This window comes from Pezoporus flaviventris, unplaced genomic scaffold (genome assembly GCF_033815535.1).
Source record: "Pezoporus flaviventris isolate CSIRO_AGI_PZ_B2104156 unplaced genomic scaffold, CSIRO_AGI_Pfla_v1 ptg000007l, whole genome shotgun sequence".
Taxonomy (NCBI): domain Eukaryota; kingdom Metazoa; phylum Chordata; class Aves; order Psittaciformes; family Psittacidae; genus Pezoporus; species Pezoporus flaviventris.
In genome coordinates, this window is record NW_026892555.1 from 46869004 (window position 1) to 46895000 (window position 25997).

At 39.0% G+C, this 25997-nt stretch overlaps 2 protein-coding genes and 1 long non-coding RNA gene across 7 annotated transcripts in view; 2 read left to right on the forward strand and 1 right to left on the reverse strand.

Annotated features, from left to right (window-relative positions):
- The window catches only part of SS18 (SS18 subunit of BAF chromatin remodeling complex), a 370104-nt gene that overhangs the window by 308044 nt on the left and 36063 nt on the right, over positions 1–25997 (forward strand). The window lies entirely within an intron of this gene.
- Positions 1–25997, forward strand: part of ZNF521 (zinc finger protein 521) — a 232050-nt gene that overhangs the window by 19997 nt on the left and 186056 nt on the right. For 2 of the 3 annotated variants that reach the window (XR_009742560.1, XM_061448619.1), the window contains exons 5-6: positions 4290–4466; positions 7258–7305. Coding sequence is in view for 2 of the 3 variants with exons in the window: in XM_061448619.1 (XP_061304603.1) it covers positions 4290–4466; positions 7258–7305 (225 nt within the window). In the remaining variant the exon portion in view is untranslated. The remainder of the gene's footprint in view (positions 1–4289; positions 4467–7257; positions 7306–25997) is intronic. The other variant, XM_061448618.1, reaches the window with a different exon arrangement.
- On the reverse strand, positions 919–19424 carry LOC133266906 (uncharacterized). 3 transcript variants are annotated; one of them, XR_009742563.1, is made up of 6 exons: positions 18756–19424; positions 14566–14722; positions 13714–13925; positions 9059–12209; positions 6470–6612; positions 919–3540 (listed from the first exon to the last, which is right to left on the reverse strand). It is a non-coding gene; the product is annotated as an uncharacterized LOC133266906 (long non-coding RNA). The 3 variants fall into 3 exon arrangements; XR_009742562.1 differs by having other exon boundaries at positions 9059–13925; XR_009742564.1 differs by lacking the exon at positions 18756–19424 and adding an exon at positions 17364–18032 and having other exon boundaries at positions 9059–13925.

Sequence of the window (25997 nt, forward strand, 5' to 3'; positions counted from 1 at the left end):
ACTGTGTACACACTGCCAGAAGTTTTTATAGTAATACTTTGTATCTAAGCTCTGGCTCTAACCATTAAATGTGCTTTTTATAGAGTACCAAGTTATAATGTAGTGCAGCTACGGCATATTAATCTTACTGCAGAGATTTAATGAGGCAGTTGTTTTGCGATGGACACTATTGGGAGCAGAGAGCGACAGAGTTTTACTTTACCACTGAGCTGAAGAAATATTCTTTGCCTGGTAATAATTATAACCACATGATCTAAGTTTTCCTTTCTTTTGCCAGCACTTTTCCATGCCGAAGTGGCTTGGAAGGAAGTCCTACTGCAAGGCAGTGAAATGGATTGGAAAGGAGGCTGTTTTCTTGGTAGTTTGATGTTTTAGTTGTGATTAGCTATGGATCCTTGTAGCATAGGCAGAAATATGTAAGATGAGTTTCAAGAGTACAGATAGCCTTTGCCAGTCCACTGAGATGACTTTTAGATATTCATTACTTTTACTTGACTTTTATATGGGTTATAAAAAGTAAATGTGGTGAAACCTCATTTTTACATGGGCAGAATAGAATTTCTGCTGGTTGGCCTTAAACCGCTCCCATACTTGAAATTAATTGAAGTCCATGGCTTTATTGCCTCCAACACTTTTAAGCCAATGCAATTTTTCATTTTCCCCAAAGTTGCAGTTTTATTAGACCAAGTTATAGCAATAACCTCCCTTATGAGGAGGAGGAAGAAGGAAAGAGAAGAACCACCTGCCAGGGAACATAGTAATGAGAAAATCATGTTTCTTTTAATTTCCATTTATAAATAATGTTAACGTAATCAGTAACAGAAGACAACTGTTCTTTGTATTCTTGAGTTCTTTTTTATTTTATTCTTTTTTAAAGCAACTTAATAGTTTGAATTTTTTTATGTCCCCAAAAAGCAACCCTCCTTTCCATACCAGATAATTTTCAGTGATCTCTGCAGACGGAGCTGATGTATATATTGTTGCTGACATGTATTGTCAAATTTCAGTTTGTGCACAGCCTCTGAAATAGGGCAGGAAAACCTCTGGAAGTGACAGTGGCGTTTGCAGATGTTAGGAAAGGTAATCTTACTATGAAGACAGTCTTTGTTGAGGGAATTGTAGCTGTGATTGTTGCAGTTATCAGGAAGAAAGAAATGTGGGAGATGAATGACATTTGCTCCTGTATGCGATCATGAGCTTTGAACAGGAAGTTAAGGAGAAAGTATAGGTGAGTGCATATTGCATTTATAAAGTAAGTTTTAGTCTAATCTTTCAAAAGAGCAGCTCGAACAAGACAGCTTATCCTCAGTTTAAGTAACTGTTTAAGGTTAGACCAGCTCTTCATGGAGGATACTTGTTTTTGTGATGGAAAAGCTATCCATTTACAAAGTGTTCAAATGATATGTTCTCCCTTTAAATATATTTTTATTTTGATGGTGACATCTCTTCACGGAAGTGGATCACAGTGGAAGTACATTCATTAAGAGGGGCTGAGACTGCCAGAACTCATTTCACAAAAGCTGTCATAGGCTAAACTCAAACCTAGGTCCCAGAGGGTCCCACTTAAGTGTTGACCTAAAAACAAATGTGCCAGTTGGCTAGAGCGTGTATTCTAAAGTTGCAGCAGAAGGGAATAAGCTTGACTGACTTCTGTCCCTGCAGAGTTTATATCTGCAAATGCAGAAGGAGAAGCAAAACATTTATTAGTCTTAAAATGATTCTAATTTTAATAACTGGTCTCTAAGTATGAAGCTTTAAATCAAGCAATTCTTTAGGCTTTTGTGCACTAAGGAGTGCATGTGTGCCTATGTACGTGTGTGTGCATTGCTGAATTCCTGTAAAATATGTTTCTGAATAATAAGTCTTGAGAATTCCCTCCCCTCCTTTTTCTTTTCTTCATCACTGTACTTAGAGCAGAGACAGACACTACCCTTATTTTAAAACAAACAGTTCTGTAAACTTTATGTGCAGCATTTAAATACTCATGTTAAAATTCAAACCCAGTGCTCACATTTCCCTGAGTGCTGTCAGTTTTATGAGATGAAACTGGGAGCTTGAGCTGAACAACTAATAGTAAGTATGCGATGTGCACATGCTGCCTTCCAACAAGTGTTTAATGATGTTGGGGTCAGTTTGTGACAGTTAAGACAGTTATTGTCTTTATTTCTGAACTGCTTATAACCTCGTGATCTCCCAAACACTTTAATTAATCTTGCAAAATATCTTGGAAATTAAAGTGGCAGTGAAAGACAGTAGATTCAGATCATTCGACAATGGCTAAAATGCCGTAAAGTCCTTTTGTTTAATTAGCACTTCTTTTTGGTGTGTACATTTGCAGACTACTTCTCTGTTTGGAATTAGCTGCCCAAGTAGAAGTTTTCACTCTTGAAAGAGCCTTGTGAATGCAATCTGTCCTGTAAGGATTGCACTCTTGTGTATAGGCAGGGCTTTTGCACAGCAAATATATTTTTGCCTTCAGAATGTGTTTTTTATTTTTAAAAATTAATCTGGTTTCCTCTGTAATATAATTTCCTTAAAATAAATTCTTCCCTTTACCCCGTCAAAGAAATTCCTTGGTTTTGATCACAAGCCACATAGCATGAGGAAGATTTCCTAACATAGGTTGTTTCCAGTTTCTGCTTGCGGGTCTGCCTGTATTTGAGCAGTTGAAGGGCAGGGTGCAGCAGTGTGGACCAAAGGATGTAGAAAGATGACATGAGCCCTGACTTTCCTCGTGGGCAGCAAGAACACCTGTGCTTTGTGGTCAGTGGCAAATAAAGGAATGGCTGTGCACATATTGCTATAGGGCGCTGAGAGAGGATTTAAGAGTGTTTTCAAGTGGGATCACCTTACTGCTTCTCCTCACCCCTTCCCCATTGCAATATGGATTTAGTATTAGCATATTTCCATTTCACTCCCTTTTGTGCATGATCCTAATCAATTGCAACATTAAATAAACTGAGTTCACAGATACCACCTCTGTTGTGTTGTGGACAAGAAGCCAACTCCTGGTTACTTACCCCCTTGGCTAAAGAGCGTAACATCTTAAAATGTACTTGCCCAATCTCCTGTTATTATGTGAGTTTGTTTTCTAGAATGACTTGTTTCTGCCTCAGCTCTCTCAAATATCTAAAAGAAAAGATGAGGCGGCCAAAGCAGAAAAGGGAGAAGTGGTGAAACACTTGCATTCCTTTTGCTGGAATGTACACAACCATTTTTCTTCAGTGTTTCACTTGTTGTACTGTGGTTCCCAAGGAAAAACAAAGTTAAGTGCCAGTTTGCTTTATTAGGGAAGACACATTGTTTTATTTCTGTCTTTTGAAGGAAGCTTTTAGTAAAGTGGGAAAAAGTCAGTTGTTAAAGCTGCTCCATTCCTCAGAGGAAGAGGAAAAGTTCTAGACTTAGCATTATCTTACTCTGCACTCGTCATCTGCAGAATCAAGGTAGTGCAGCAAGCTGTGTGGCTTCTCTGCGCATAGGGGATGGTGGTGAGCCTGTGCATGTCTTCCAGTGTAAAAGCTTCAACTAGGCTCAGGACTACTGCCTTAAGGCTAGAGCTGTCCTGTGAACCCCAAAATGCTTGTTAATGGGTCAAACAGACAAAGCCCTCCTTGTGTATTGTTTAGGTTTTATAATAGTTAGTTTCCAGTTTTCCATCATCTGGCAAATACAGGAACTTTATTTGGTTTAAGTCATATACAAGTTCAAAGTATGTGTAGCATTTTGACCCAGAGTATAATCTTTCCAGGGCTTTAACTGTGTCAAATAGTGTGTGATGGAGTATTGGAGTGAGTTGTAAAATCAAGATGAATTTCATGTTTATGTAAATCAAATTTGTTAGTCCCTTAATTCTGTTAATTTCCTGTGAAACACTGTAGTCAACAGTGAAAAGAAGTTCCTGCACAATCATTGATTTGATTTTTTTCTTTTCATTGAAAACTAATTGCATAGGTGGTTCATCCTGTCTTACAGTGATGAAAGCAGCTTCTATAGCTGTGATAAAATTGACAAACCTAACATTAAAGTATAGAAGAATTGCTTGAATGACAAAGAGAGCTGCATTTGTGGGAGTAGAAGGGAAATTCTCCTTTCACTGAGATTAAAAAAAAAAAAGGAAAATAAAAAAAAACCTCTTTAGCTTATTTAGCAATAAAATCTAGTGTCCTGCAGGGTCATGCCAGATATGCTTCTTCTCATCATTGCCACAAGAACCTATCTTGATTTTTTTCTTTTCTTTTTAAAGGTTCTCTTCTTAGATGCCTGACGTAATGGTCTTGATTTTCTTTCAGACCCTAACTGTAAACTAGAAGACAAGACAGAAGATGAAGTGCTAGACTGTAAGAAAAGGCCGGATGAGGGGGAGGAGTTAGAAGAAGAAGCTGTGCACAGCTGTGACAGCTGCCTCCAGGTGTTTGAGTCACTGAGTGATATCACAGAACACAAGATTAATCAATGTCAACTGACAGGTAAACAATACTTATCACTTTGTGGCTTTGTGCACTGTTCTGTTTGTGATTCCCATCTCTTCTGCTTCTGATCTCCCTCCTCCTTTTCAGTTATTTTATTTGTGCACTTGAATGCTTGGGTGAGACTTTTATAAACAGTTTCTGGGACAGGATTATACTGCAAATGGGGCACTGTAGATTTCCTTCATACTGAAGGATATATGGATAATTACTGCATTGTCACTGTATTTAAAGTGTTCATTAGCTGTTGGTGCCTAACTGCCATGTGTATTTTCTGTATTCATGCTGTACAGCTTTCCATACTTTGCTTATACATGTATTTTCTTAGGTCACTTGTGAACGCAGAGGTTATTTGTAAGTTAACTTTAAGTGCAGCTGCATAATGAGTGGATTTGCATGTTGCAGATCTGGGCTGGATCTTGTGTTAGTCTAATCCATTAACAACAAATGACTGTACAGTAATCAGTAACTGGAGGTTGAGAGGAATTAAGCAAATTGATAGAGAGTAAAATAAAGTTTCAGCTTCAGTCAGAGGGTGGAACAAGAGTGCTGGTCAGATACTACTGAATTGAGAAGAGCTGCATGAATGTAACTGTAGCCAGCCCAGGTTCCTCTGAAATGGTTGTAGACAGCCCCCTCACCAAGGAAACCACATGAAATCTGCTGAAATAGTTTTGCCCTTTAGATTTGTAGGTCTTTTGATAGTAGGCACTGTAGGTCCAAACAGACTCAGTTTCAACAGGAAGGTGTTTTTATTCTTTGTTAAAAGGTACTTTAGTTTTAGTGCCTACAGTGGAAAATGTATTAATTTTGCCATGCAGTTGTGTTTAAAAACCTTTCCTTACTATGACTTTGTAAACAAGGAAATCCATCCTTCCCATTTGGGAATGTTTTTAGAAAGTGTACATGTGCTCATGTTTGGAGGGCTTTCTGAGTTATTTTTGGTTCCAGTAGATCCATAGGCTTCATCCTGGCAGGATAACACAGAAGTCAAGTAGCAGTGCTGCTCTTGAGGACAAATTGTGAAGAGAAGGTGAGCAGAAGAGGAGTAAGTGGGTAGGAGCAGTAGGAGAGTTGAGAAAGTAATGTGAATTTGTCAAATAGCTTTAATCCCAGCTTCACATTATGGAAGGTGAAAATCTGCTGCAGCAAATGTTCACTTTTATTAATATATTGCTTTGCCTTTTCTTGCCTGTAAAATGTTTTTCTAACTTCAGATGCAGACAGTTCTGCCATTCCCTACTGCTGCAAACTTCTAGAATGTATTTGTCTATATTGCTCATGTTTTCTGGCAGTATGGATAGTCACTCTTGACTTTACAAAACTTTTTTTTTTCTCTCCTTTTTTTCATACTTCTTTGTTTTGCTCTTTCTGTGTTGAAAAATTAGTGGCTTTAGCTTGTCTCTTCCTTCCCTCTCCCAGAAAGCATTCCCCGTGCCCCAGTCCTCTGTATCTCCCCTTTACTACTTCATCCCTGTTTTTTTTCACCTTGATCTGATATGGCTGTTTCTCCTTTCTGGTTAGTTAGTTTCTGCCCCTACCTTGTGTGCTAAGTTGTTTCTTTACTTTAAAGCTGCAAGCAGAATTCACTGAACAGTGCTTGCACAGTTGGGTTGAGGAACTGAAGGAAAGCAGGAGGAGGAAGCAGTAAGTAGGAAGAGTCCTGGAGCACTGCTTCTGAATACAGCAGCTCTTGCTGAGAGTTATGTTGTTAAATAAGAGTGGAAACAAATATACTGGATTAGTCATTTTGGGGTGCATGTGTAAAGACAGGAATACATGTATGATGTCAGAGGATGGAGGAATGAAAACAAATTTTGAAGAAAATTCTTTAACTCTCCTAAAAATACCTTTGCCTCTTTCAAGGAAAATTGTGATTGTGAGTGGATGGAGATCAGACTGTTTGAAAGCTAATGAAGTGAATGAAAACCTAAACTGCACATCCTTCTAGACTACTAAGTTGACAAAAAGCCAAATGTCCTCTGTTTATAAATGTAGATGACCAAAATACACCCTTCCTTGAGAGAGGGGTCTGGATAGAATGGCCAGAGTTAAGGATTTCTTCTTTCTCCAGCAAAAAATACTAAAGAGGTTGTTAGTGAGTTGAATTCAATGCAGGGTCTTAAGCTGCATGTGTGGCCTAAAACTAAGGACACAACATTTAAGAAAACCTCATTGCTTTACGTTATTTTTAGTTAATCAGTGACAAACAGTTGACAGACAAGCAGCTTACCTTTCTCTTCTGAAGCACAATACCTATTAAATGAAAATAAGGATTCCCTTTAGCATTTTAGGCAAGTTCCCTCGTCTCTTGCCTTTTTCTTGGGCTTCCAGCAGTGCCTGTGGGTGCCATGCTCAGATTCAAAGTCTTCAAAAAAGCATGACTGTGTAGGTGTGGTTGCACCTCCCTTTCTCATCAGAGTCTTCTGATGCAACAGAGTTTTACGTAATTGCTCTGGTTGCTCTTGGGAGTCCCAGTGAAACCAGTAGGCACCCTAAGGTATTTGTCTGTCAGTAAGTTGTTAAAGATAGGCAAGAGGTTTACCAAAATTGAATTTTCTTTACTATATTCTGTGGTTTGGGTCAACTGTATTCTCTCTGGAGGAGGGCAGAGTGTATCATCTAGCATGATATATGATCTTTCCATCTGGGCCTCATCTCAGGTGCTGAAGAATTACGTAACCTGTCCATTATATAATGTGTGTACCCCACCTAGGGTAGTGGAAGAGGAATGTTACTTAAAGGCTGTGAGATTTAGCTCTGAGGATCTTGAATTGCTGTTCTCTTGCAAAATTTTTCAAAGGAGAAGAAAAAAGTTCTCCCCAACTGGTTTCTTCCTGTAATCTGTTGTTTGACTTGAACTCATGTTCTTTCTGTAGAGGAGGACATAACTGCTCTTTCATCGTAATGTGTGCACTATTGATCTTTTCAATTTGGGTCTGATCCAATATCCATTGAAGTCAATGAAAAGATTCCCATTGACTTCAATGGGGAATGGAACAGGTCCTTCATGAGCTATTTGGTAATATTTTTTGCTATCATCTGAAATTCATGTACTGAAGCTTTCTCTGAAAAGGTGATGATTTATTTATGTTAATTGCTTGACAATTCCTGTGATGTTTGTGGAATACAGATAATGGATAAATGGGGAAAAAGTAAAAAAAAAATCTTTGAAATACTTGTAATCATGGGCAGATAAGATGTTGAACTATATTAATTTAGTCATTCCAAAAGATTGGCAACAAAAATGTAGATTTAATAGTGTTTCTGTCTGATGTTAATGCTTTTTTCACTCTATCCTTCCTGCAGCATTTCCATTTAATACTCATGAGCCACTTGCACATTGTCATCCTCTAAGTTGTGTACATAAGTAAAGGATATAATTAGCTTGACTATGAACCTGATGTCCTTCTAGGATGCATCAGTTTGGATCCCACTGTAGAAACATGCATGCATGCAGGTTCAAATGTGGTGCACTACTGGTAAATCCTCAACTACACATCCTCTCCTACTTCTGCCAACAGGAAAAGAAACTTAACCTTTTGCAATGTTGCCATATATGCTGTTGGTAGGGCACAGTTTGTCAGATGCTTTCCCTAATCTTCTCTTGCTTGACTTACAATCTCCTCTCCCTTCACAGCACAGAGAACAATCCTGTTTCTCAGGGATTATACTCTATGAAGTCTTCTCTGTACACATGAGAGCTGCCTCTCTGCTGCATGATTCTGTTCAGAGGCATTCAGCTCAAGCTTGGTTCTTTTGAAGATCCTGTACGTTGCCTTGGCATCACAAGTCTCAGCCATAACCAAAGTAATGCTAGAAAAAAGAGCATCTTATTATGATGCCTTGCTTGCAGTCAGATATGCAGTGAAGATGCCAGCCTAGTTGGCTGAGTTGTTGAATAACTCAACAGCAATGGACATATTGGTACACAAGACTGCCATCTTCCACCTGAATGTCAGTAGACCTAGTGTGTGTTAAAGGACTTCCCTACTAGCCCCATTTACAGGCTGTAAAACTTGTCTGAAAGAAGGCTACTGAATCATAGTACCTTCAAGGCTAAGGGTGTTCTGAGGTAAAGTACATGAGCTATTTCTCCATGGGATATTTATTTTACCTCTAGATGGACTTAGTTTTATGCTTTGGGCTCTGGCTTGCTGCTGGAGCTTTCACAGGTTGAGTAAGTATGTCAGGTCAGTATGTAACATACATACATATTACCCCCTAAGTGGTTCCTGGTGTTGAAAAGGTTATTGGCTATAGCTGTGTGTCCCCTGCCAGTGAGAAGATGCAATCTTGCTCTCTCTCACCTCAGAGATTCCTCTCAGAAGCCATATGAAAATAATCCCAGCAGATATACTGGGGCCCAGTTGTTCTGAGTGCTGCTCTCCATCAGCACTGGAGTATCACTAGGCTGGGAACTTCTAGCAAAGTCAGTACTTCTGTGTTTCCAGTTATGACCAAAATTAATTTTCATAGATACTATCCTCCTATGTGGTTGAGAAACACCTCCTTGCATATCTACAAATAAGAGCTTGTGCTACCTAACAGCTTCACAGACGGCATGCACCATGGGTGATCATGGACTTTACCAAATGGCAGGTAATAGAGATTCCACTGTAATGCTTTCCTTCTCTTGCCTCTTTTCTCTTCTTCCTAGTGCCCAGGAATCTTCTATCTTTCTGAATGAGTTGGTAATGACAGAACCATCTCCTTCACTGGAAGACTTGAAAACTTTCCAGGGGATTTTGTCCCAAAGGATGTATGCGGTGCACAGTGAGACTACAAGATAAATGTTGTGAGCACTTGGTGTCATTCTTTGATATCCTAGCTAGAATTGCTCTTCCTGCTATCAAAATAATCCTAGAGCTGCCCAAATACATTGCAGATCTTGCCATTGCTTTTTCAGTTTCCACTGCCTATGTGGAGAAAAGATGCAGGGCAAGAGTCCTTGGTCATTTCTGCAGTACAGAGAAAAATCTGAGCTTGATGAAAGTGCTTCTGAGGACAAGGACTCTAAGAAGTTAAATCTGTGATGCACCAAAAGCATATTCATCTGCCTCATTGCAGTTAGTGGCACACTGCCAAGCACTATTTGCCAAGTACAGTTACTTCACTTGAGAGAGTCACCCTGTTTCTTTTGAGAATTCCTGCACCAAGGACTGCATATGGATTTTACATTAAACAGTTATTGAATGAAAGACAAACAGTGCTTGGGCTTGGGACTTGAGCTTAGGTCTCTTTTTTTCCTTAGAGGGCTTCCCAGTTGTACTACTGCTTCTACTTCTCCATTTGCTTTGGACCACAAACTTTTGACTTATCTACAAAATGATGTTCTATTTGACTGATAGAGTGGAAAGCAGACCCTCTCCTCCAGTTTCCTGTGCCAGCCAACACACATGGTAGTTCAGTGATGCTTCTTTGAGTTTGCATGTTATGGAATTACATCCTTGCAGAATAATGTGGTCCAGGACCCATATCTGCAACTTCAAATCTTTGATACCTGGGGAAAAGGGAGAACAAGGTGGTAACTACAACCTTTGTCTCCAAAAATCATAAATTTGAATTCAGAGAGCAGTGTGAAGCCTTTACATGCATAACAGAATGGCCAAGGCCTGCTAAAGTCATAGCAATTCGGAGAATCTGCCATACAGAACTTTGTATGCAAAACTTCATGCTCCTAGGGAGGATGATGAAGGTCTTGATAATTGTGTTCTTAGATTTTCATATCAAAATTCTGTATAAATACTAGCTAGCTTGGTACTGCTCAAGTATGGAGGGAACTTTTATATGCTAGAGCTGAAAGCTGTGAAAGTAGGCTGCATAGCTGTTCTTCGAAACCCTGTGCTTACCTTGAGAGACAGTAGGTCCATAATGAACAGCCAACATGGGCAAGGAGGCATAAACTCCTCCCCATTTTGCTTGGAAACCATTAGTCTCTGCTGTTGAGATTGTTAATCAGTCATAAAACCAGTAGATCTTCTCCTCTTGAGTGTTTTAAAAGCAGCCTGTTGCACTTCCTGAGTTGTCTGTCAGTAACCTTTTGCAAGTGAAAGCAGCTGATGGTTGTATCATGGAACTGTTATTCTTGACTTGGGAAAGCCCTGTAATAAACCTGTTCATGAGCATAAATTGTAAATGCCGGAACTCTTGAGAACTTTTGTTCTGTTTGGAGGTGGGAGAGGAAGCAAGTGGTGTTTTCCAAGGGGCTGAGTGCTTCCTGTATATCTTTCATTTGTCTTTTCCCCTCTCCCCGTTTAATTTTTGCTTCCTATTGTCCTCCTTTTTTTTTTTTAGCCTGATTTTCCACCACTAAAAAAGGCAGGTGATTCTTTTAGCACATACTAGCAAGGATAGGTTTGGTTGGCTTATTTACTGTATATGTCTACCAAGGACTTTACAACCATGTGAACATGAACTCCGAATGTGATTGGGAAGATACTGGATCAAAGCTGGTGTCAGTGCCACTCACGAGGAAGCAGTTTCCTCACTGAGTACCATGGACAGAGACACCTCCTTCTTGGCCCAGGAAGTGCTGGTCTGCCGCAGAAACCACTCAACTGGAGACTATAGTTGGCAAATGGGTTTTGTGTAGGCAGACCCAATGCAGCTGTTACCAGGTGTAGTTATTGGTGTAACTGCCTTTCAACTGTCTTCTACATTTAAATAGTCTAGCATCATGTCTGTGGCTCTTAGGACGCATTTTGCAGCAATCCATGCCTTACTGGGCAAGTGGTGTATGGCAGCAGAGTTTGGCCAAAGTAGTGTTATACAAGCGAGCTATATATTCCTGTCTGGAACATGAATCAAATCATCCCAGGACTCGGGCATCACACATACGAACCATGCTTTTAATCACTTCTGCTCAAAGCTTCTAAAGTGAACACTCTTTCAGTGTAGATGAGGAATTAATAGTGAGGACAGCACACTGTTTTGCAGGTTTAAAAGACCCCTTGTGCCTGTCACCCAGAATCTGAGTACCTCAGAGGTTTATGTAAACAGTATGCTTTACTTCAGTCTCTTCTACCCAAATTATGTGCAGCAGTAGGACTTATGGTCACAGTCCTAAGCTATACCAGAGGACATGTCTACCTGGTGCTTTTTTGACAGGACTGTGAAAGCATCAATTGGGCATGCCTAACATGCCATTGTGGGTGTGTGCAATAGCATTAGGCTCTGGGAGGGGCCATGATAACATTTGGGCTTTGGCATTTTGTGGTTGTCAAGTTAGTTCTACATCATCATCCCTGTTTCTAAGCACTGACTTACCCATACAGCTCCCTAGTTTTTTCAGACTTAGTTCAAATGCCTCCCTGGTATTCTGTTAAAAATCTGCCCTAGCTAAATCCAGAACTTTGCTTTACTACATTGATAGTCTGTTGTTCCATTTATTTATAGCCACTGCTGGGTGTTCTAAAGGTCAAGCCGTTTCCTCACAGAGCAATTCCAAATGGGCAGTACAGGGTACCTCTCTGTTACCGTTTGGCTGCTGCGACTTTCCCATTGAATATTAACTTTGCTCTCCCAATGCTCGAGTGACATCTCCCTCCTGTTTCAGAAGAGGTTCCAATTTCTGATATCTGCCAGGTGATGACATGAGGTAATCCACTGACCTTTATCAGGCATTCTGTGGAGGATGGAACTGCCAGAGCTCATTCCAGTATTGGGAGAGCAGTACTATAATCACTATTTGATCTATGCAGCTGAAATTCAGAATTCTTATTGTCCAAGGAAGATGGTTGCCTGCAGGGGAGAGAAAGGAGGGGGCAGGGGGAATCATCAGCACTGGCACATATGTGAAGAAGGAAAACTAGTCATTACTTACCCTATGATAACTATGCTGCTTCCAATTACTCTTGTAGTCCATATGGATCCTGTGGCCAAGCTTGTCTTGCTTTTCACAGTCTTCAGTAATATAGACTTTGAATTGTAAAGCTGCTGCTGATACAGGGTCAGAGCTACCCTGACCTTTACCCAGTACAGTGGGAATTCATGTGTATGATTCGAAGAGGAGGCACACCATTAAAAATAAAGTAATGATTGTCTTGCATGTATAAACATGTACACACCTATGGTATGTATTCAGTACAGCGTTTTAGAGAATCGGCTACTGCAGAGTAAAATACCTGTTGTTTATTCCATGCTTCTATTTTACTGGAATATTTATATCATATTGTAGGTGTATTACAAAATGGCTCTTGTTGCCATTACAAACTAGTCTTTTTAAGTGGTGAATTTCCTGCACCTTCTAAAATAATTTTCTTGAAATACTTGCTGGTTTTATTATTGGTGCTTGCTTTAATTACCATTCAGAAATGAACAGAATGGGAGGTACAACAGATTATCATTACTTATATGTTCAGCAGTTAAATTCATAGCTTGAAAGCCAAATGTAACAAAATGCCCCACAGCTCTGTAACACTTTGCTTAATACAGTTGCAGAAGAACCTTAATTTATGTTTATACAATCAGCTGTAGAGTGTTAAGGTTTCCAGGTGGTGTGGTAGTTCACTAACATACCACCTATATGGACTCAGTTTATCCTCTCAGGCATCATCTAGATGGTGTAATAAACCAGCTTTTTATGAAAACAAAACAAAATCCCCCATGTCAGAAAATGAATTGTTGCAGTGGAAAGGTCCTTTAAGACATTCCAGGCCCTGCCTGGTCTTGGTGTAATGACCTGAGTAATCACTTCTGCTTGCATACTCTGGCTGTTAGAGGGAATAGCGTTAAGACAAAGAGAAAGCACATCTTAATTCACCCAGCGTGTTCTGAGCCATACCTTGTGCTTTTTGAGAAAAACACCTTTTGTATTGAATATTCTGTTGTGGAAATCCACTTTGATGTTGAAATAGAAATTTAGCCCTGACACAAGGCGCTGCACCTATGTGAAACACTGAAACCTGCAGTGCCTTTTGCTAGAACTCCTCTGTTTTTTACAAGACATGAGATATGCCATTAATTCCAACTGTTTTTCCAAAATGACTGGTAGTTGAGGCAGACTTTTTCTTAGTATGAACCCTTAATATTCCTAATTTTATATCCCTGTACTTGTACTAAGAGGTCATAGTCCTTAGCTAGAGATATCATTTGGGAATGCTGTAGTGTAACTGAGATCTATGACCTCTTAATAAGCATCAGGAGAAAGAGATGGGGATCATTCTACAACATGCCCTGGGGGTACTTTCCCTTCAAGAAGGCAAGCTGGAACTGTTCAACTTTTTTCTTTCTTTCAGTTTTTTACCTTCAGGGGGAAATTGATCGATTTGGAGATGATTATTCCATAATCTCTGAATTTTTCTCTTCTACACTGCAATGGGATCTCCTTGAAGTTTAAAGGGGTTGTGTCTCCTGTGTACACTGTGGAATGAACCCAAGGAGTTTATGGAGACAGCAGTTCTCTTAGCACAGTTACTGTAATAGTAGGCAAGTTTGGAACTAAAATACCAGGAGAATCTGTGGACAGAAAAGGGTAAATTTCTTATTAAATTTGGCTGACTGAGCGTGATCACTTCTCTCAATGGATGTTTCATTTGGGATTTATTTCTGGGGAGACAGAAGTGGGGTTTGCCCAGGAATGTGAATGTATTAAAAACATGGTAGAACTGAGAGTTATGGTGAATTGAAGCAAACTAGAAAAAGTGAACTTTTTTTGGCAGTTGACTTCCAAAAATCTCAAAATTGACAGGAGAATATTTGACATGAATTTAATAATGACATGAAATACTGAAACATTATCTGTGAATTTTTTCTTTAAATTTACTTTTAATAATGCTATCAAAATCATGTTAAGTTTATACGCTATCAAGATCATGTTAAGTATATACATGTACAAGTAATTTAATATCTTTATCTGTAGTATTTCTGAAGCACATAAAATGCAGCAAATTCTTTTGCCTGTATGTAAACAAGGCATGCTTTCAGGGCAAGGAATGAACTGAGTGCCTCAAAATGTCTTTAGAAATAGTAAGATACTACATAGAATCATAGACTCATACATAGGTAAATACTGCCATGAATTGGCACTTGGTAGATATGTATAATATACTTGAATTAATGTTGAATATCGTAAGGATACCTGTCACTGGTTTATTACTTCCCTCACCATGACCAGAACCAGTGTCTCTCGTTTGTTTTATTGCTGGATCCCAGCAGGAAGTGCAGTCTAATGACTGAAGGAGGGTTGGGTGACTCATGCGGGGGAGTCTGGAGAAGGGTCAAGTTTTTCAAGTACTTTGCAAACCTTCTACCAGCTGTAAAAGCAAAGGCATAGGGAAATTAAACAGCAGTTGTTAATTTACCTTTCTCTGACAAATGCAGGCTTCAGCATGAGTGCATAACACATCAGTTTTATCGTTAACACATTAATTAACATCAATAATTTTTTGCATGTATGCATTTATTTCTTATTGCTATTATCTGACTTCAGTAGTGGCCAGAAGTGATGCTTGGGTTTTTGCAAAACAGTGTGTTTGATCTTTCCTGTAAATTCAGTTTCTAAGTAACACATCTTTGTCCTGAACTATTTTAATGTCAGTAACCATAGGTTTCTGTATAATTATTTTTCTAAACTGCATTTGAAATACTGAAAAAAGTTTTAATATTTGCATTTTCTGTCATGTTATGATATTTTGCATTACAGGACAATCTTTCATTTATCAGACATCTCTGTAGCCTTCCTGGAGAATGTTTTCAGTTTATGTCCATCAGTTGCTGGCTGTAATCTTTGCTTCACTGAAACCAATGGAAATGTCATTATTATGTTTGTTGAGGGCAGGATTTCTGCTAGTGAGTTCAAGTTCTCATTTGATTGTATTATTACTCTCAGAATTCTTCTCTATGCCACTCAGGTCTCTGCCTTTCCAACACTCTTTATAATTTCAAAATAGTCAGTGCTTAACAAACTTATTTCCAAATAGTGCTTCCCAAACAACTGACTGGCTGTGGTATTAACCCTAAGTTTGCAAGCAGTTTCCTATGGCAGGTTAGTTTCAAAGTACAAAAGCTTCCTTTGTCTGCCATGATACCAGGTGCTCTCAAAAGCAAAGGTTGAGAAAATGGAAGAATCGAGTTTATCTTTTGTGACCTTCCTCACCTGTCATTTGATTTTCTCTTGCTATTTGGTATGCTTATTCTTACTACTGAGGCTCTACATTTTTGTTCTTGTTATCTTCATATTTTCCATTCTCTTACTGAGTGTTTCTGGAGGTCTGCTTTTATTTCTGTTGCCTTTTCCAGTATCAGCAGGTCAGGTATCCTAGCAGTTCTTCCTTTACTGAGAAGGGTGGAGATGGTTTTCTCTAGCGCTGGAAAATCCTACTGCTTCTCTGCTTCTTGTCTGTTCTCCCTCCTTTCTCACTCTCTGCTGTTTGCCTCTGTTCCCTTTCTGCCTCTAGGATCCTGTGAATAGTGCTACTATTCCTGTTGGGTACTGCAGCAAGAATAGCAGACATACTCAATATACTTGGTTTTATTCTGCAGCTTCTGCTGGACTTGAGGATGGTTTTTGTAGGGACCAAGAATATAGATTCAGTCTCAGGTCTACAGTCCGTCTTGATACTTGCACAGTTGCGCACAGGCTTATTCTTGAGTTGATCACTTTTAGATTTTAATAAATGCTCCTGGTTTTGTGTAATGTTTCTTCAGGAACGCACCACAGTGAATACCACTGAAAAATCACAAGAAGTTCCCAAGGGGTAGAAACATTTACCCCTCATAGAACAGGACAAAAGAATGTTTGGTATTCCACATACCATATGGTTCTTGTCATTTCAATGCAGGCATAGCTGGCCCTGATTTATTGTTTAGGGTGAGTTTGTGTATACTGAGTTGCCTTCAGGAGAAGCTTGTAGACATTCCTATTGCATTTCAGTTATTGGACAGTGCCTGAAATGCTTAAAAATTACTTGTGCAGTTCTCCTCTATGGGCATGGAAAGAAGCCCAATACAAATTAAAGCCTAAATTCTACCTATTGCAAAATTCATAGGCTTGAATATGAAATCAAAGAGAATCTCTGTATGCTGTGAATCCCACAGATTTTTTTCGTACAATGTTTTTGAAACTGCACCTCAGTTAGTGGATCTGATGCTGTGAGGGTGGTGAAAGGCCCTAGCAGATGTAACTGATTAATAAATACATGTTCAGTGTGTCAGTATTCCTCTTTGCATGTGGGGCAAACCTTCTATTTGATATGCATGTAAGAATTGCACAATACTTTTTATCTTCTATGCTCCAACATAGTATTTTACAACTATTTATCTACAATAACATGAAATGTAGCCAGCTTTGCAGAAGGCAGCAGCTAAGACCCATGAGACATAGTAGAGGGAGACAGGAAACTCTGGCCAAGAAAAATGTGGCAAACCTCCTGCTCTTGTGAAAAATGCCACAGGATCTCTGCTGTCCACAAAAAGCAGATTGCACTGCAGCTTTTAAGATGTGAATGGGTGAATTATTCCAGACATGCATTGCTAAAATGTGGCTAATGCTTTGTTTTTCAGGTAAGTAGTAGTCACAGGAGTTCTGTGTTTCAAAATGGTATGACTGTGACAGCATAAGCTCTTTTATCAAACACGGAGGGAGGCTGCCCCTGATAACCCAGCCATAGCTGTAGAAACTGTTCCACATGCAAGTGTTGTCAGTCCCATATGATTCTAGATCATGGGGTCGAGGAAGTGGCTTAGGGTAGTGTTTAACCCTAAAGTCATATCCTGGCCCTCCTTTTTCTCCTTGCCTCTCTTCTCTGTGAGCTCTAGCACAATATTTTGACTTGTGAGCCCAGAGGGTTGACTGTGTGGCAGACGCTTAAGGTAATTATGGGCTTACTTATACATTTTACTGTCAAATTACGTAATTTTCGATAGAGGGCATAATGTATGCTTTCTAATACATACTCATTGAGTCTTAGGGTTCTGCTTCTTATTAGATAGTTTGAAAATCAAACCACGTGTTGTAACAGACCCCAGTACAATTGCCGTAAAATGCTTGCAGCGTTCTTCCCTTTCCCTCCATAAAATTCAAGGATGAATAAATACAGGATGCTCTGTTGAAGAAAAGTTTGGATGTGAAATCTTTTATTGTAATATGTGGAATGTGTTTACTAAACTGTGGAAGCTATTAGGGGTACAGGAAATGTGTATTTAGGTAGTCAGTATGGTCTCAGTGAATGGAATTATCATTCTTCCATCAGCCAAGGGTAGTAAACGTGGTTTGCAATCCAAATGTTATTTGCATAGTTTATAGGTTTGCCAGCTATTCTCTTAATAATGAAGTATATAGTTTTATCAGAACTACATGCCTGTGGAGGGGGAATGGGAAGAGCAGAGAACAACGTATTTTGCAAACAAATGAAAAAGAAAATTAACTATTTTCAGAATGACTAAAAAGTTTTGATTGTATATTGCAATTGTATTTGGTGACAAGGGAACTGAAGAAAAATTACCTTGAATGTAAAAATGGTTCTTAACATTTCCTATACTCCTATGGAAGTGTCTTTTTGGATGGAAAAGTAAATGAAATTTTCACCAAGCATCTTTTCCTGTAAAAAGATGTTGCAACTTTTGGCTGGCTCCAAGTTGTTTATTATAGCCTTTCTCCTTCTTTCTTATATATTGTTTAAAATGCTGAATAAAAGATTCTTCTTTCTTCCTGCTTCTCAATAAGGAGTTAAATCAGCTTGAAAGAAGAATCATTGCGAGTTAATTAGATTGCATATTGGCTTTCACGACATGGCTCCAATATACAACTCTTTAGTTGCCTTTTGTATAATAGCAGTTGCCCATAAAGGTGCTGTATGTTAAAATTCCAATATAATTATGTTGTATGTTTCAGTTAAAAATATTACAGTTAGCATTTTTGCTATCATTTAATAGTTGAGAAACATGGACGGTTGTTTTTGGGGGGGTTTGTTGTGTGTTTTTTTCCTCAAGAAACTGTATATCATCTCCTGGATCCAAAAAGTATCTATTTTTGTATGTGTATAGCTCGCTTACACTGGTGAAATGCTTCTAAAATAACATATGTAATGTTATATTATTGTGTAAGTAAAGACTGTAGCATTACCCTTTTCCAGACCTTATGAGCATAATCAGAAGTACCATATTTTAAGAAACACTAAGCCTGTCTGAGCAAAATGCCTGCAGGATCTCATACTTCTCCCCCTATTTCTGGTTTTGTTGTTTTTTTATAAAACATAGACCTGGCTCAGATTTGTGTAGTTCATTTGAAGTTCATGCAGTGAGTGGATTAATCATTCGAAGATGGATAGCTAAATAAAGTTACTTTACCTTAGAATTGCAACTCCAAAACTGATCTCATAAAATGAGCCCTCGTATGTTCTTTGGCATGATTCTTCTGTAGCCAGTCTGCACTGTTTTCTGTGAGCTACAGCAGGAAAAATGAAAGATTAAAATTCCCATTTCCAGTCTAAGGCCTGCTTGGTGACTTGTTTCCTCCCTGATACTTAAAATTAAACCCACTCACTAAGCCTACTTTTTTAGCATTGCTGCAAGTACCACTGTTTCCTCTAAGTTGAGGAAATATAAAGAAGTTATTCCCAGACTGAAAACCAGTAAACTTCAGACTACAGTTTACCTTTGCAGATAAAGGTAAGTAATTTCATAGAATATTAACCTTCTCTGCATTGCCTCATTATTCAAGGCCATGTCTTTCTAACTTCCCTCTCCCCATAGTTCTCATTCATTTTTTAAATTTCTTACGTTTCTCCCTTACTGTATTACATTTGCTGAGAATATGGAAGACTCTTGTGCTGGTAGAAAGGGAAATGATGTAACTGTGTGTTTGATCTGATGTTTTTTTTAAATAACTTACAAGTTGTAAAAATCTGAACATCATCGACTTGTGTTTCTCACTTTCAGAACTTTTGTGTTACAATTATTTGCCTGTCCTTTCAGAAGATTTCTAAATGAAAGAACAGACATGGTTTATTCAGTACAGATTTGAGGATCAAACTGGGGAAATTATTCTACTTGTTTGCTGGCAATTAATGCAAGCCGTTGCTCCCTTATAAAGGAAATAGGTTTGAAGTCCACTCATTTCTTCTACTGAATGCTCCATCCCTGGCGGTGTTCAAGGCCAGGTTGAACAGAGCCTTGGGTGACATGGTTTAGTGAGAGGTGTCCCTGCCTGTGACAGGGGGGTTGGAACTAGATGATCTTAAGGTCCTTTCCAACTCTAACTATTCTATGATTCTATGATTCTATGATTGTTAAGCCATGAGTAGATTTTAAGCTATTTAAAATTACTGATCCTGAAAAGCTAACCTACATGAAAAAGGTTCAGAGAGTGCATAGCTGAATGAGGAGGGGACCAGGTGAGAGAAGATGAGTTAGATAAATTAGTGTCACTTTTCATAAGTATTACTTACAGTCAGAATCTTCTGCTTCATGTAGATAATTACTTCAATGTTTTCAGCCAGAGAAAGGCATACAGCTTTTTCCTGCTTTTTTTTTAATGTTTTTTTCCTTTTTTTTTCTTTTTTTTTTTTTTTTAAGAATTTGAACTTCCATTTTTCAATGACTGGTGAAGAAATACTGAGTGTGTCTCTCAAATCTTGTGTGTCTGGGGTTTAACTCCCAGTGTGACAGTACCTTTTTGCCTTAGGCCTTTGATGTATTTATCCTCAAAGTGCCTCAGAAAGGTTAGGAAGATCTAAGGGTACTTAACAATTAAATTAAAAATAATAGCTTAAGGTGAGATATACATTCTTGCATCTGAAGTTGTGATACAGAAATGCTCTGCTCAGCTATTACCTCCCTTAAAAGACACCTTTCTGGCACACTTAATGGTCTCTTGTCTCAGCCTGAACCCAGAATTACCGCTGTTTTCTCCAAGCTGAGGAAGCAAAAAGAAATTATTCCCAGACTGAAAAGCAGTAAACTTCAGGCAAGGATTTAACTTTACAGGCAAAGGTAAGTAATTTCATTGAATACTAACATCCTCCACATTGCTTTGGTCTTTTGACCATTCCACAATCTAATGCTTTCCACTACTTCTTCCAGGCCATCAGTGAAGGAAACTTTTGCATATGAGGTGAAATGGTATACCAGGAAGTTGTTATTCAGGAATGCTCCACTTCCAAATTTGGGGCATTGAGATGCACAGATTATTTTAAAAGAAAAAGTAACGCATAAAAGACATAATGGTAACTCATATTGACTGTTCAGATTGTTTGTAAATAGTATCATGTGGTTAAAGTGCAGGAAAATGCTGCTGGAGATCTTCTGTTAGAGCTGTGAGGAATGGAGGATGTGGAGGTTGTTTCTTTGGTGGTGCATTTCTAACTATTTTTTACCCTTTTCCCGTTGGCTTAGGTGAGAAATAGGAATATATGGCATTCCAGGATGGAATTACTGGTACAAAGCAGGTCTACTAATTTAATCAGAATTGTAAGCTAGCCTTTTCCTTATACTAGTTATGCCAGTTAGTACTGTTACACAGAAGCAAGTCACAGTGCATGCATATACTACCAATCACTCCCACAATGAATTTCCATGTGGCTGTAACAGTACTGCACTGGTTTCCAAATTGTCCTTTTCCCATGACAGATTGTACTGTTGTATTTGGGATACAAAGTGAATTCTTCCAGCTCTGAGTTTAGGCTTTGTGGAACCTGAGTACAAAGTAAGATCTGGAGATATAAAACTTGCACCAACATTGCTTTGCTACAAGGTTGTATATTGATTTAAACTACTGGCTCCTATCCATCAAAGCTTCTATTTCAGAAGACATTTTCTGGGAATCTTTCTGTATCATAAGTATACCAGGCCCTTAAAAAATTGCTACTATTTATAAAATTGTATTCTGAAATGTATATTTTATTTGAGATCTTAAATACCGACCTCTGTAGCTTCAAAGTAATGGATGAGGGCTTTAAAGCTTAGAGGGCAACATCTGTTAACACTGCCTGTTTTGCATATCTATATACCATATAAATTTGTTCAAATGATTTGAAAATAGACATTCATAAAAGTATACCCAACATTTAGTTTACTGACCATAATGTACTACTCATTGAAATGAGAGTATGACTTGCAGATGGATCTCTTAAGTCTAAATAATTTTGCAGATGTGTCAAATGTGTTTTGTGGAAGAAATGTAAGGGTAGCAAATTCTGTAAGTAAGGTGGAGAACATGAATGCTGAAATTTTTAATTACTACATAAGTATCGTAATAGTTGAAAGGATACAGAAGTGGACAAGATCCATGTCACTTGCTGAAAGCTAACAAACAGTCCTCTGTTTCTCCACCCTCAACACTGCTCCAGATGAACTTTAAAAACTTTAAAAATTTAAATATTGGAATGAATAAATGTGACCAGACAAAACAGTAAACAGGACTGTTATCTCTATGTTTTTAAGTGATGTTGAAAGTAGAACTAGCATCTGAAATGAAGGTATCGAACTCTGGGTTTCAATATAGTCACTTAAACATACGCAAAGATTAACCTTTTCTCTAAAACTGGTAGTTAAATATTGCTGTGGCAGCTTTCTTTGGCCTTTTATTTGCTGTTAATTATTGGTGTTTGCTAGAGCAAAGGAAGAAGTAAATACTTGAGGAAAAGACCTTGTGCTTAGTGTAATAATTTGATAAATTTGGGAACCTAAGCTGAATCTTAGGTTCAGAAACTCTTTGTTCATGAATGCTTGTGTACTAAATGAGAGTTAGGCTGAGCAAAAGCAGACAATGGACATTCAGGCCCCTGTATTGCTGAAGATGCCCTTCTGGGTATCAAAAGGGAAGAAGGTGATTAAGAAGTGCATTAAGGGAGTAGAGACCCTTGCAGTAGCGAGCAGTAACTGTGTTACATCTGTATTGTATGGCATAATGCCACGCGGAGATAGTTTAGCTCTCTAAGTAAGAGAGTTGTATTAACTTTTGAGTAAACAACTTCTCTTTCTGAGGATGCTATGTCAGTTCTAGGGCTGGCAAGATCCCCAGTAACTTGGACATTTTATGTTTGCTTTAATGCACGGTGTAGATGTGCCAAGTCTGTGTATTTGATTTGCAAAGGACAGAAACGTAGTGGTTTTGGCTTGTTGATTGTTGATGTTCTATGTTGTCTGCATAGTGTACAGTCCTTTCATAAAATCGCCTCTTTGAATACAAGTTTCTATAGAAAATAGTAGTTTCATGCCTGTGTCCTCTGAACTTGGCAGGTTACCGAATCCAAGAGACCAGAGACTTTCAGTCACTGAAGGCAGAGGTGTAGTTAAATTCGGATGCGTTGTTCAGCCTGTTGAATTTGTCTGTTCACTATTGGCCTGCTGTAAGGTCGGGAAATGTGCAGGTGCCTTTCTGAACAGGGGAAGAGAGTTCAGTCTGTTAGCAGTACTTCTGCGTGTCGCACCTTCATTACAATGTGTTTCATTTTATATTCCATTTTTTCTTGTTAATTTGATCCTGTCAGTAGTTAAAACCAGGTAATTTGATCCAGAAATTATGATAATTTCCTATGGAGAATTGAAATGTACAGAAATTTAACATGAAAGAGAGACCTGTCTTGTACCTGTTTTTCTGTACCAGTGTACAGTGACCCTAGAGAAGTTAAACAAGGAAATTTCTTTTAAAAGAGGAGGCAGAAATCCTGCATGATATTAAGGAGAAAAGAGCCTCAGGGAGGATATTTCAATCACTGTGAGCTGACAAAATGCTCCAGAGCAGCACAGTCCACTTTTAGTGTCATGTTGAAGAATGGAGACACAGTTCAAGGGTGTGCTATTAGTATTGCCAACCCAAACTTCAAGTGTCCGTGTGATGGAAAGGACCCTGCTGTATACAGCTATCTCAGCTGCTGAGTGATAGTAACTTGGGTATACTAAGAGGCTTTTTTGTGAGATCTTATTAAAGATAAGGCTTAAAAAATTCTTGATGAAATTGTAATAATTGATTTATTTGTCATTCTTTTAAAGCTGGAGCACACTGACCTTTTTAAATATAGAAAACAAAACCAAAACCAAAAGAGAATAACCTGGTGAAATATAGGCACTTCTGCCATCTTTATTGTTATCCTTTGCCTCACTCAGGTGGTGTTCACAGCTACCTGGACTACTCTCAGACTTACGCCTCGAGGACATCTGCAGTGCTCATGAGACAGAGCTTTATAGAGCAGACTCACACAGCACTCTGCTTCAGAGATGAAGTGATTGCTGGCCAGGAGAAATGAAAAGGGAGCGTTACATTACTTCCCACTGCAAATGTGATCTGGACCAACAAGCTGTAACCTGCACTTACAAGAAAATTAGCCTTGCCACTGTATTTTAAGGGGGAAAAGCATTTTTGGTAAGATGTAAGGCAGTTTCCCTTTGGAGGGGTAGGGGATTGCCATGTTATCAGAGACAGGGTGAAGCTCTGGAGTGGGAAACTGTAGAATACTTCTAGTTAACAACTTTTTAAGGCATCTATGTGTCATTCATCAGGCTTGCTTTTTGTCTGTCTGAAAACAGAATAAACAAAGGAGATGGTCTGCTACACAGTTCTTTGCAGTGAAGTAGGTAATCTTGGTTCACTGAGCAGAATATAAAACCAAGTCATTCTCGATGGCCTATGCCATAATGAATGCTTGATTTTGAATGTCTGAGGAGTACATGCACCCGCAGCTTCCATGGCCAAAGAGGCTGAGAAAAATGTTTTAAGGGAGGAAGTCTTGATGGCATGTCAAGGTAGGCATTTATAGACTGTCATGACAAAAAGCCCTGTGTGAGAACAAATAAATATGTGAGCTTGTTTTTTCAGTTTATAAAGCTGTTTGCCAGGGATTGTAAAAATGGGAGCAGTAATTAGGATCAGTATGCAAATGCCATTGAAACGCTACACAATTATTCCTTACCTCACCTACAGCTTTCTTTTCCATTTTTCTTCCTCCTCTAGCACATTTCAGCCAAAACACAACCCACACCAAATTGGCCCTGCAGCATCAAAGCTGACAAATCTGAACTGTGATAAAATAAGGGAAACAGAATTCATAGAACTGGAGATTTTACAAAGGGCACCTTCCATCTTTTCAGGAGCTAACCAGAGGAGTGTCCTTTGAATAAAGCACCTCAGGAAGTCTGCCCTCTGTCACAGATAGGCCCCAGGTTAAGTAAGACTAGTGGATAAGAGCAGCACCATAACCAATGGCTGAAGGGAACGTAAGTGTTTAAGTGGATGACAAAGCACAGAGCAATGATGTTTCTGTATAAAATCGAATCCAGTAACAGCGTTTCTGCATATTTGATCACCTCTAAAGATGGCATTTTGTAGGAGAGCATAAAGGTAATCTATATATATTTATATATTCATATATATATTTTCAGTCTGTGTATAGAACTGTGAGAGCCTCTGACATCACACAAGAAGGTTGTTTGGCTATTGGCTTTTTCTGGGTAGTCCAAAACATGGAAACCCAGCAGGACCTCAGCACACCACCACGGAATTGAGGCGTCTCTGCCTCTCTGGAAAGAGACAATGTGGTCTTTCTCTGCCTCTGGGAACTAACCAAGACTTGCTGCCAGTGCAGTGCATTAGATGTGGGATGGCTCGTCTTCACTCAAATCTTGGTCCTGGCAAAGCATGCATAAATCTGTCCTTGACAGAAATCAGGAGAATGTGATTCTGACAGCCATTTCTTCATGTGTGCAGTCAGCCGGAAGGGTGATATCAGGAAACTCTGTGACACCCCACAAGAAAGCAGTCTTTGGGTGAGCAAGCAGTAGTCATCTTAGGAGGAAAACAATACATGGAGTCACTGCATGACTCCATACATTATTTCCTCTGTGCCCATGGGACCACAGATGAGTCAGCAACAGTTCATGGTTTGTAGTAACAAAAGTAGCCGACAATTGTATCAAAATCAGTATGGCTGCTTGGTTCTCATCCAGGGCCAGCAGGAGGTTCTCAACCAACAAAGCCAATGCAGTCTAGTCTATCAGGACATCTGTTGCTTATGAGGAGATTGATGTAAACAAAGAACAGCCCTTCTTCTTGTTTTATCTGCTCATTAACAATGTGATGCCTTGTGAACCATAAACATACAGTGTGTGGTAGTTAACTGGCTTTGGTGCTGATTATACTGTTGTCAGATAGGAAGTCTCATCTTTTAAGATACTTGCAGCATTGTCACAGGAATACAGATCAAGAGTGGACCTGCATCACTGAGGTGACCAGTCTTAGGGTATGATACCACTGATGTCTAGTTTTCACACTCCATCAACAGCATAATTGTGGAATATCTCCCTTACGCTGAAAGCTGTAAAGCCTGTACTGAAAGACAAAAAGCCACAACTATACTATGCCAGAGGGAGACCATGGAAGAGACTAAGCTGTCACCAAAATGTCCTTGGAGGAGCAGGGTATTTTTAAAATAAAATTTCCAAAGATCATGGGAAGCAGATGATGCCATACTGCAGAGGAAAGGTCTCTCCCACCTGGTGGAAAAATTCTGTTCCTGGACTCCTTATTGTGTGATTGATTTAACCCTCTGGGTATGGGGGAACACTTCCATCAGGTACCCAGGGTGAAAGGACAGC